The 12,583-nt window shown below is 39.5% G+C and overlaps 1 protein-coding gene across 1 annotated transcript in view; it reads right to left on the bottom strand.

The window, feature by feature from the left end:
* The window catches only part of prkdc (protein kinase, DNA-activated, catalytic subunit), a 249,275-nt gene that overhangs the window by 99,655 nt on the left and 137,037 nt on the right, over positions 1-12,583 (bottom strand). The window contains exons 45-50 of the mRNA XM_055634106.1: positions 11,567-11,639; positions 9,126-9,274; positions 7,171-7,311; positions 2,466-2,585; positions 1,405-1,548; positions 545-696 (exon numbers count right to left, since the gene is read on the bottom strand). Of these exons, the coding sequence (XP_055490081.1) occupies positions 545-696; positions 1,405-1,548; positions 2,466-2,585; positions 7,171-7,311; positions 9,126-9,274; positions 11,567-11,639 (779 nt within the window). The remainder of the gene's footprint in view (positions 1-544; positions 697-1,404; positions 1,549-2,465; positions 2,586-7,170; positions 7,312-9,125; positions 9,275-11,566; positions 11,640-12,583) is intronic.

Below are 12,583 nucleotides of genomic sequence, written 5' to 3'. Positions count from 1 at the left end.
CCTTTCAGATTCTACCACCTACCCTTATTTGCAGTGCAATTTATAGTGCCAAATTAACTGGCTAACCTGCAGATATTTGGTACATTGATGGAATCCTACACAGACTTGGGGAAACCATACAAACTCCAAACAGACAGGTCCAGAGGTCATAGAAAATAGGTGGAGAAGTAGGCCATTCGGCCCTTCGAGCCAGCACCGCCATTCAATATGATCATGGCTGATCATCCAAAATCAGTACCCCGCTCTTGCTTTTTCTCCATATCTCTTGATTCCGTTAGCCCTTTGAGCTAAATGTAACAATCTCTTGAAAACATCCATTGAATTGGCCTCCACTGCCTTCTGTGGCAGAGAATTCCACAGATTCACAACACTGTGGGTGAAAAAGCTTTTACTCTCAGTCCTAAATGGCCAGGTCAGGATCAAACCCGAGACGCCAGAGCTATGAGGCAACAAGCAGCTCTACTGTTATGTCTTTGTGCTGCCCCTCTTTATGAAGTCTACGTTCATGCACGTAGGTCATTCGCTTGTAGAACCCACTGCTCACCTGTAAGGAATAGTCAGGCAATCCTTCCAGCATTCCACCACTGTCTTAATGATTTCCAGGTTGTGCCTGAACACTGCCCTCTTCTCATGAAAGCAATTCTTCATCAGAAATTCCAGCAAGCGATTTGCTAGAATCTCATTCTTCCGATTTCCCTAACAAAAAAAACCAATAAATGAAGTTTATTTTCACTCAACTAACCCGCAACCCCTCACCTGCATTCACCTATTATCTGCCATGCTTTCTCCTGACCCTCCCTACTCTCTTCCAGCCTCCTCCCCCCCCACTAGGGAAGATAAAAGTTATATATATCAATATATCAATAGGTGACAAACTTTTCCTGTTTAACATTTAACAACGGTCACAGTTACTGCACATTACAAACTGTGATAAGCTTTCGCACAATTTTACAATAAGAATTATAATTTTATTATATGAATTATTACACTGGATAAAGCTATTCAGCTCAAGCCTTTGCAAGTGGTATTTCTTTAACTGGAAAGGAATCATCAATTCTACTCTCACTAATGTGTCTTCCCCATGACAACTATTAACGCCACCATCATAAATGTAATAAACAATTCTTAAATTCTCCCCGTTAAAAAAGCAAGAATTTAAAGGAGTATAAATTAAATAGGCGTTGCTCTACCAGAAATCACAATTTCACACAAAAAAACACAATTTATTCACACGAATGGACAGAAACCAAATATGGCTCTGTACAGAGAAAGAAATTATTGCTTCATCTTGTAATTAGCATAATCACACATGGACACTTAATTTGTCATAATTGTTGTTACCGACACGTTTTGCTTTCTTGGCACTAAGCTTATGAAACAGATCTATGAAAGATATTTCTGTACCTTTGGGGTAGCCACACTTGTCCAAGACAGAATAGTAACCACGATTTCTACCACCATATAGTGAATGCCATCACCTCCATTATTACCAGAAACCACTAACTGAAGCATAGGCCCCAACCATTCCTGTGCATATGGCTGGAAAATCTAAAAAACAATCAGATTTAATTGACATGAGTACAAAAGGATTAAGAAGAACTCTTTCAGGTCAAAGCTACAATTGGTAAGATTAATAAAATTAATGGTCGACTTCCTAGATCTCATTAGAAATTAAACAGCAGAACATTTTGCTGCATTACTCATGCTTTTAGGCGCATTCTCTAAAATTACAAAAAAAACTGTTCAGGTTGGCTTTTATAAACAATGTGCTATCATTTTTACTTGACATAGTTCGTCAAATTAATGGCACTGATAAAATGTGGGAAATGTCACTTTGTGGCTAGATGCTAAACCACTGGAATTTCCAAATAATTGGATTATGGATTATTAGAGTTTTACTGTAATTAGAACATCACAAATTTTATTTAAATAAATAACAGGCTTGCACTGTATCATATATCAAAGATATTCTTTCATCTGGGGGAAGTGTTTTTGCATCAAAGTTGTGTGCACCAACAGTATCCATATATTGCCTGCTATATTCTATTTTGATGCAAAGATTCTATTTCCAACTTAATAGGAATAGAAAAAATAACAGTTTAATGCAATGAGTGATTGTTTTATGCCTATGTGTTAGAAACCAAGGGTCATCAAATTGTACATCTTTGATATCATTCTAGTAATCAAGAACAATTTCAAATAAAAGGCAGCCTGCAACGGGGTGGTATAAAGATAGATCTTCAAGGAAAGATCCTCAAGGAAGGATCCTCAAGGAAGGATAAATTGACCAGATATCCATTGGAAGATCGATTTTGGAAACTATTATTGGGAAATAACTTGCCCATTCAGTCAGTCAGAACATAAAGGTCAGTCAGAACATAAAGCAGAAAAATGAACCTCAGGATCATCAGTGAAGTTTATGGAGAAATAAATATCACGTGAAAAAGAACAAAGAAATGTAGGACCTCCTCTGAGTTGACGATGAGCTTTGCAATGAAGAGTCGGACATTTAATGCTGTTGCAGGATTTCCCAATTTTCCGTGTAGAAATTTCATCCAACATGGAAGCTCATGTGGGGCTTTATTCTGCGGAGAAAAGATTGCAAATAAATAAATTAACTGTGATAAGCACAAAGTAGTGATTGTGGGAGATTTCAACTTTCCACACATAGACTGGGAAACACATTCGGTAAATGGGCTGGATGGTTTGGAGTTTGTAAAATGTGTGCAGGATAGTTTTTTGCAGCAATACATAGAGGTACCTACTAGAGGAGGGGCAGTGTTGGACCTCCTGTTAGGAAATGAGACAGGACAGGTGGCGGAGGTATGCTTTGGGGAGCACTTTGGGTCCAGTGATCACAATACCATTAGTTTCAATATAATTATGGAGAGGGTCAGAACTGGACCTAGGGTTGAGATTTTTGATTGGAGAAAGGCTAACTTTGATGAGATGCGAAATGATTTAAAAGGAGTGAACTGGGACATTTTGTTTTATGGGAAGGATGTAGAAGAGAAATGGAGGACATTTAAAGGGGAAATTTTAAGAGTACAGAATCTTTATGTTCCTGTTCGGTTGAAAAGAAACAGTAAAAAGTGGAAAGAGCCCTGGTTTTCAAGGGAAATTGGAGATCTTGTTCGGAAAAAGAGGGAGATCTACAATAATTATAGGCAGCATGAAGTAAATGAGGTGCTCGAGGAGTATAAGGAATGTAAAAAGAATCTTAAGAAAGAAATTAGAAAAGCTAAAAGGAGACATGAGGTTGCTTTGGCAAGTAAGGTAAAAGTACATCCAAAGGGTTTCTACAGCTATATTAATAGCAAAAGGATAACGAGGGATAAAATTGGTCTATTGGAGAGTCAGAGTGGACAGCTATCTGCAGAGCCAAAAGAGATGGGGGAGATATTGAGCAATTTATTTTCGTTGGTATTCACCAAGGAGAAGGATATTCAATTGTGTGAGGTAATGGAAACTAGTAGAGTAGCTATGGATACTATGAGTTTCAAAGTAAAAGAAGTACTGACACTTTTGAAAAATATAAAAGTGGATAAGTCTCCAGGTCCTAACAGGATATTCCCTAGGACATTGAGGGAAGTTAGTGTAGAAATAGCCGGGGCTATGACAGAAATATTTCAAACGTCATTAGAAACGGGAATAGTCCCCGAGGATTGGCGTACTGCGCATGTTGTTCCATTGTTTAAAAAGGGTTCTAAGAGTAAACCTAGCAATTATAGGCCTGTTAGTTTGACTTCAGTGGTGGGCAAATTAATGGAAAAGATACTTAGAGATAATATATATAAGCATCTGGATAAACAGGGTCTGATTAGGAACAGTCAGCATGGATTTGTGCCTGGAAGGTCATGTTTGACTAATCTTCTTGAATTTTTTGAAGAGGTTACTAGGGAAATTGACGAGGGTAAAGCAGTGGATGTTGTCTATATGGACTTTAGTAAGGCCTTTGACAAGGTTCCTCATGGAAGGTTGGTTAAGAAGATTCCACTGTTGGGTATAAATGCAGGAGTAGCAAGATGGATTCAACAGTGGCTGAATGGGAGAAGCCAGAGGGTAATGGTGGATGGTTGTTTGTCGGGTTGGAGGCAGGTGACTAGTGGGGTGCCTCAGGGATCGGTGTTGGGTCCTTTGTTGTTTGTCATGTACATCAATGATCTGGATGAAGGTGTGGTAAATTGGATTAGTAAGTATGCAGAAGATACCAAGATAGGGGGTGGATAATGAAGAGGATTTCCAAAGTCTACAGAGTGATTTAGGCCATTTGGATGAATGGGCTGAAAGATGGCAGATGGACTTTAATGCTGATAAATGCGAGGTGCTACAACTTGGCAGGACAAATCAAAATAGGACGTACATGGTAAATGGTAGGGAATTGAAGAATACAGTTGAACAGGGGGATCTGGGAATAACCGTGCATAGTTCCTTGAAGGTGGAATCTCATATAGAGAGGGTTGTAAAGAAAGCTTTTGGTATGCTAGCCTTTATAAATCAGAGCATTGAGTATAGAAGCTGGGATGTAATGTTACAATTGTACAAGGCATTGGTGAGACCAAATCTGGAGTATGGTGTACAATTTTGGTCGCCCAATTATAGGAAGGATGTCAACAAAATAGAGAGAGTACAGAGGAGATTTACTAGAATGTTGCCTGGGTTTCAACAACTAAGTTACAGAGATAGGTTGAATAAGTTAGGTCTTTATTCTCTGGAGCGCAGAAGGTTAAGGGGGGACTTGGTAGAGGTCTTTAAAATGATGAGAGGGATAGACAGAGTTGATGTGGACAAGCTTTTCCCTTTGAGAATAGGGAAGATTCAAACAAGAGGACATGACTTCAGAATTAAGGGACAGAAGTTTAGGGGTAACATGAGGGGGAACTTCTTTACTCAGAGAGTGGTAGCGGTGTGGAATGAGCTTCCAGTGGAAGTCGTGGAGGCAGGTTCGTTGGTATCATTTAAAAATAAATTGGATAGGCATATGGATGAGAAGGGAATGGAGGGTTATGGTATGAGTGCAGGCAGGTGGGACTAAGGGAAAAAAGTTGTTCGGCATGGACTTGTAGGGCCGAGATGGCCTGTTTCCGTGCTGTAATTGTTATATGGTTATATGGTTAAATCCAGGAATATAAATTATTTGTTTTTACCAATCCACAGAATTTTAAGTTCTGTAAAGCATAAAACTGCCGATGCTGGGAATCTAATATAAAATTATAATTTATCTAATTTTAAATTGTGGCAGCTTTGGTTCATTGACACAATCCTTGCACCGGAGTCAGAGGGTCACAGATTCAGGAATTTGAACACAAAATCTACCTTGACATTCTGACAAAATCATAGACATCATCTCTCACAAAATATATTAAATTGAGGATTGTGTCCTTATCATGTACAGGATAATTTATCCTTTATCACAGCACCAGAGACTTGCGTTCGATACGGGTGCTATCTGTGCGGAATTTGAACATTCTCCCTGTGACTGCGTGGGTTTCCTCTAGGTGCTCAAGTTCCTCCCATACTCCACAGACGTGCAGGTTTGTAAGTTAATTGGCTTCTGTAAATCACCCCTAGTATGCATGATGCAAAACTGGAATAACATAGAACTAGTGTCCAGGTGATCAATGGCCAATGTGGACTTGGTGGGCAGATGGGCCTATTTCCACACTGTACCTCCAAACTAAAAAACTAAATTGAGGTGACAAAAAAAATCTTTGGTGTTGTTCAAAAGCTTTTTCAGCATTATTCAAGCAATGTAAAGAAAGTCTGAGGTGACCAATTTTGGCAACAGTTCAACACTGCATCGAGAATCATCTCGGATCCGACACCAGCCAGATCTGGTGTATCATGAGAGACTTCACTCTTAAATGGTTGAGGATGTTCAACCTGGAGATTACTAAGTAAAGATAAGTTTGATTATTTATATTTTACTTTGTTTACAATTATTTCGTACTTTACTTTATATTCTAAAGCAGTAATTGTATTTTTTTAATTATTTACAGCAATTATAATAGTTTTATATCTCTGAATATCCAAGACAATTATAAACTATTACAAAGCCTCAGGATATTTGACAGAGGCATGCATTTGCCCCTCTCCTTACTTGCTGTTAATAGTTGACAAGATGTTCTGGATAGAGTCACGACTGCACAGTAGCGAGTGGGTTGGAGAATTGGCACATTCAGTCCTTCACCACCGGGTGGCGCCGTCAACGATGCCAGACTCACCATGTCTTTTCATCTTTTTTGTTATTTTTAGAGTGTTTTAAAAAGTATGTGTTAATGTTCTCAGGTTTGTTTTATGTGGGGGGTGGGGGAAGGGGTCGGAGGAATTTTATTTCAATCTCTTACCTTGCCGGAGATGTGATTTTTTTCTGGATCGTATCTCCGGTCACTCTGCGGCCTAACATCATGGAGCTGGCGGCCTTGCTCGAGACTGACTTTGAGCCCCACCGTGGGGCCGAGGACTTACCATCGGAGCTTGCGATCCCTTGCCTGGGATCGACGCTCCAGCAGTGGCCTGCGGATTTCAACATCGAGGAACTCACAGTCTCGGGTAGAGACTGATGTTGGGAAGGTCCAAGGTCGCAGGAGGGTCGACCAACCCCGACCCGGGGGAGCTGAAATCCCCCCGATGCGGGAGCTTGTTCGCCCTGACGCGGAGGGCAAAGGAGGGAAAAGATTGAACTTTTTTTTTGCCTTCCATCACAGTGAGGAATGTGGAGGAGTCAATGTTGTGGTTGTTTATGTTAAAATGTATTTTGTGTGTTTTGTTGCTTTTTATTGGAATGACTGTATGGCAAATCAAATTTTGCATATGTTGCAAAATATACTTGGCTAATAAAGTATGTTTATGGAATGGAGATGTAGGCAGTGAGCCAGATCAAAACTTGATATGGTTTATCGTCTCAATTACATCCAGAACCCTATTGTTCATAATCTGGCAGCCATGCTTGTCAACTGTGACTACACTCTGAAATTAATTAATTGACTTTGATATGCTTTGGTGTGGGTGTGGATGTGAGTTTTGTTTTCTTTATTTAAGTCCTGTTTGAAAATAGTTTGGACATATAATGCAATATGTTAGCAACCTCATCTGAACCATTATTCTCAGCAGTTAATGGTTTTCTTAGAATTCAATAAATTATTAATGTTCAAAGATTTGTTTCCAAACCTCTTCAGGTTTAGGTGTGATGTTAGCTTTCTGCATGTGATTGATCAAAGCAGTTATGGTCGCCATACATTCATGCTGGTTCATCTCATCCATCTCAAGTTCCACGATATTACTCTGTACATCACCTGATTCTGTCCAGTCCTGCAAGTAAACATGTGAGGTTTTAATCTATAAAATGATTATTTTATTTTAGATATTTGTACTATGTAACCTTAGGTTACAATTTTAATTGTAACGTTTTCTACTCTGATCTTTTCTGACAACACCTAAAACCATGACACATGGTGGAGTACACTCCCCAATCAGCATAAATGGTGCAGAAGTGGAAATGGTTGAGAACTTCGTTCCTTAGCGTCAATACTATCAACGATTTGTCATGGAACAAACACATTGAAGCACATTGACAGCCAAGAATGCAGTTCCTTAGGAGACTGAGAGAATTCGGCACATCTCCAAAGACTGTTACAAACTTTTACAGATGCACCATAGAAAGCATACACAAAGACACAAAATGCTGGAGTAACTCAGCAGGTCAGCCAGCATCTCTGGGGAACATGGATAGGTGACTTTTTGGGTTGAGAGCTTTCTTCACTGAAGAAGGGTCCAAATGTCACCTAAACCATGTTTTCCAGAGATGCTGACTGACCCACAGTTACTCCAGCACATTGTGCCTTAACCAGCATATGCAGATCCTTGCTTCTACATCGAAAGTATACTATCAGGTTGCATCATAGCTTGGTAAAGGAACAGCTCTGCCCAGGATCACAAGAAATTGCAGAGAGTGTTCAATCACATAACCCAGTTCATCACACAGACCAGACTCCCCACCAACATAATCAAAGACTTGTCATTCATTTTTCTATTTGCTCCAGTTGGGCAAAAGGTACAGAAGCTAGAAACCACATGCCACCACACAGGGGAACAGCTTCTTCCCCTCTGTTGACAACTTTCCGAACGGTCCTTCCATAAGCTATGATACTGACTGATTCAACTCTACCCAATTATGGACATTGGATTTTGCTCAGAACTATATTCCTCGCTCTGTATCTTCTCCATTTCTCTACCAATTGTACTCGAGTATGCCGATTGCATTTATGTACTGTATTATCTGACCTGACCTGAAGAAAAGCTTTTCACTATTTGTCAATACACATGCCAATAATAAACAAGTACAGTTCTCATACAATTTAAATTCACCCACAAATATAATTCCTTCACAGGTTATGCAGTTCTGCCAGCAAGTCTCTGGAAGGTATACATTGGTGGTCCTCAGGGTTGTTCTTCTAAGGTGTAAATATAAATTAGCTCTTAAAATTAATTTACTTATTCGTAGCAGCTTCTCCCAAATTATAATAATAGTGAAGAAACTGGGACCATTTCACAATTGACCTCCATAAATGGAGACATCTCTATAAATATAGAGTTTCTTGGGACACAAAATTATTTTAAGATCTGAGCTCCCTCGTCAGACCACACAATGAGCATAAATAACTCTGCATTTCTGGTCAGAAGAAACCCTTTGTGCATTGGCTTAGAACACAAAGCGCTGGAGTAACTCAGCGAGTCAGGCAGCATCTCTGGAGGACAAGAATAGACAACGTTTTAGATCTGGACCCTTCGACAGACTGATTGTAGTGGGGGTAAGAAAGATGGAAATGAGGTGGATATGGGCCAATTTCAGCAAAAATGTTGACAAGGCTAACAGATTTCAGTTGCTACAGTATCAGATGAAAGTCGTGGAATCCATTACACTGTGAAGATTGCTTACCATCAAAACAACAAATGTGAACATTTAAAAAAACACAACAAACCCCAATACTGTACTTAACTATTAAATTATATCACAAAGGATGATAGGCTGATTTGTCCATTTTATTTGATGGTCCAAGTTAAAAAGTATCTTAAATATCGGTAAGGTTAAAGTTCTGACAATTTACACTAGTGATGATTACTACCTTTCTCCTGGTCCGACCTGCAGGCATCGTGGGATCTTGAGAGTTGTAGGAGAAGCTCTGAACACCAGTAGAGAAGTCAAACTGACTCATTTCTTCACTGAGACTACTGTCGACCATGTATGACTGGGAGGACAAATAGTGGGGTTCATCTGAATAAAGAGAAGGGTCACCAACAATAGGGTGGGGTTAGACAAATCCAATAACTGTAAGGGTTACTTTTTTGACAGACCTACTCAACATCGATAGATGAAATCAGAAATTGCTGGAGATTTTCTGTTTCTAAAGCAGTCCTTTGGGATCAAGGATGGCTTGTTTCCACTTTGGTGGATTCTAAGATGGCTGATGAAGCCACTATGGGAAGCACAGCCCTTCCATAGATGGGGCAGGTGGTGCCTGAGATGGGGACACGTAATAGAATGTGAGATGATCTGCTGATTATAGGGCATCTCCGAGCTCCCGATTACGGACTTCTTCATTCTGATTGTGTTAAATAGCTTGAAGGACCTAAGGGAACTCCTGCTCCTAGTTAAGTAAAACACACAAAACAAAGAACTGCAGATGCTGGTTTATACCAAAGATAAACACAATGTCCTGGAGTAACTCAGTGGGTCGGGCGGCATATTTTTTTTCCAGAGATGCTGCCTGACCTGCTGATTTACTCCAGCACTTTGTGTCTATCTTTGGTCTTGGCATCATATATGGCACAGAAACTGTGGGCCAAACTGTCCGATGTTCCCAACATTTATCCACCTAGCCACATATTAATATATATGTGTCTGGTCCCTTCCTCTGTAACATACTTCCACAACTCTCTGAATTGATAGTTTACAGAGTTGCCCTTGTGTGCATTTACTTCAGTTTATACATGCTGAAAAGCTTCTTGACTGAAATGCAATGAACATTGCAACCACAATCAGTGCTGGTATGGCAAGTGATGATGCTAAAATAGGTGGAGGGGCAAGTAGTGTAGAGAAAGCAGGGACTCGGCAGAAGGACTTGGACAGGTTGGGAGAGTGGGCAGAAAAGTGGGCAGCAAAGTGTGGAGTCAAGCATTTTGGTAGTAGGCATAAAGGCGTAGACTATTTTCAAATTGGGGAGAGAAACTAGAAATCGAAGGGGCAAAGGGACTTGGGAATGCTGGTGCAGGATTCCCAAAAGGTTAATTTGCAAGTTGAAACGGAGTAAGGAAGCCAAACGCAGTGCTAGCATTTAAGAGGACTAGTATACAAAAACAGGGATATACTAGGCTCTATAAGGCATTGGTCAGGTGCATTTGGAGTATTGTGAGCAATTTTGGGCACCATATCTGAGGATGTGCTGGCTCTGGAGAGGGTCCAGAGATGGTTTGCAAGAATGATTCCAGGAATGAGTGGGTTAACATATGATGAGCATTTGACTGCACTGGGCCTGTGCTCGCTGCAGTTTAGAAGGATGAGGGGTCTCCTCATTGAAACATACCGACTAGTGAAAGGCTTGGATACAGTGGATGTGGAGAGGATATTTCCACTAGTATGAGAGTCTAGGACCAGAGTTCTTAGCCTCAGAATTAAAGGATGTTCCTTTAGGAAGGAGATGAGGAATTTATTTAGACAGAGGACGGCGAATCTGTGGAATTCTTTGCCACAGAAGGCTGTGGAGGCAATGAATATTTTTATGCAGAGATAGATGGATTCTTGATTAGTACGGGTGTCAGGGGTTATGAGGAGAAGGCAAGAAAATTGGGTTAGAAGGGGGAGATAGATGTCATGATTGAATGGAGGAGTAGACACAATGGACCGAATGGCCTAATAATGCTCCCATTACTTATGACCTTACAAAGTGCTTTAGTAACCCTAATTACTCATGCTGCCATACCAATGAATCCTAAGACGTTGTTTACATCTGAAATATAACAGAAAAAGGCCATTTAATTCTATTATTCAATGCTGCTGTTAATTCTCCACACATTCCTCCTCCTCCCATTCTGTTGACTTCATCCAGACCCACTGGCATGCCTTCCTCTTCCTATCACTCACTGAAAAACTGTTGCTTCAGTATGTATTTCAATGAATGTGTAAAGCTCACGGGAACTCAGAGTCTTTACCTTCTAAAATGGTGTTATGCTGTTACCATCCTGGACTTTTTGTTTCATGATGGGAAATAAAAAATCAAACATGACTTTTTTTTGCAGCTGGCAGATTGTGATTTAAAGCATTTATATGGTTCGATCTTGAGAACAGAGATCACAGCCAGAATCCAAAATAGTAATTTTCAACCTCAGTTATGCCAGTAGACATACTGGGTACTATATAAATGAGGTGTTGCTCTCGTATCATCTTCAGCTTTTGCTGTCAGTCCTCTGCATGTGCTTGATCAATATCATCATGGTCATGACGATTGTATTAATAAACCCCATTCAAATTTACTTCAAATTCAGATTCTATACAAAAGTTCACGCAAACCTGAATCTCCATCCGTTGCATCTCGAGCTTCTTTGCGAATTGTAAAATATCTTTTTTTCTTCTCCACTGGTACCTGAAGCAGAACATTTTAAGGTTCAGGATATGTCCATATCAAGATCAAATATTCCCTACTACACACACAGGCAGGTGTGGATGGGACATGTTGGCTGATGTGGCCGAAGGGCCTGTTTCAAAGCTGGAAGACTCTAAGTAGCAATGTTACAATATTTTGAGATTTAAAAAATCAAGTCTGCAATTTATCCCATCAGATAAAGCATAACAATAAGTTTAATTTGACACCTAATTCACTTTCATATCTCAAGTAATAAAAAAGTTATGGCCATTTTCATACTCGGAAATTAGCATCTTGTTCCCTATTGATTTTCTATGGACATAACAAAAAAAGCTGTGATCGTGGACAGTCAAAAGCCCATAACCTTCTTAAAAATTAAGAGAACTGAATGAAATTTTCAGTTATCATAGATTGAAGCATTCTGAAACAAATATAAAATAATCTTACTTGGATGACCTGAAATTAAAGCATATAATTAGTTAGTTACCCAATTGTAGCTAATTTCAAACTTCAATCACTAGATCTAAACATCTATCCATTTCTTAATAAATGATTAACATTTTTAAATAGCCCGTGTCCAAATAATATTCACAAATAATTCACAATAAAACATGATTTTTAAATCTCATTTACATCAATTTATAGGCCAAATGGAAGGAATTTAGTGTTCATTTGCTGTAAATTAAAGTCAATTTAAATCGGCTTTCTAGTGGGTTCCTGTGAACGCGCTGGTTTAGAACGTTCACATTGCGCTGGATTTGTGCCCTCAAGTGCCCAGAAAAATACTGCGGGATATAAAGAGCCCAAAATGAACTACTCGCTATAGAAAACTTTATATACAGGGTTATATACAAGCCCCATTTAATGTAAAAATAAGGTACATACCTTTAATTGTTTGCTTTATAAAACCCTGGGGCTGCGAGAGGTTGCGGAGTGAGAGAGTG

Source organism: Leucoraja erinacea, chromosome 4, assembly GCF_028641065.1.
Source record: "Leucoraja erinacea ecotype New England chromosome 4, Leri_hhj_1, whole genome shotgun sequence".
Lineage (NCBI taxonomy): Eukaryota > Metazoa > Chordata > Chondrichthyes > Rajiformes > Rajidae > Leucoraja > Leucoraja erinaceus.
Note: the sequence above shows the minus strand (reverse complement) of the source record. Positions and strands in the feature narration are given on the sequence as shown.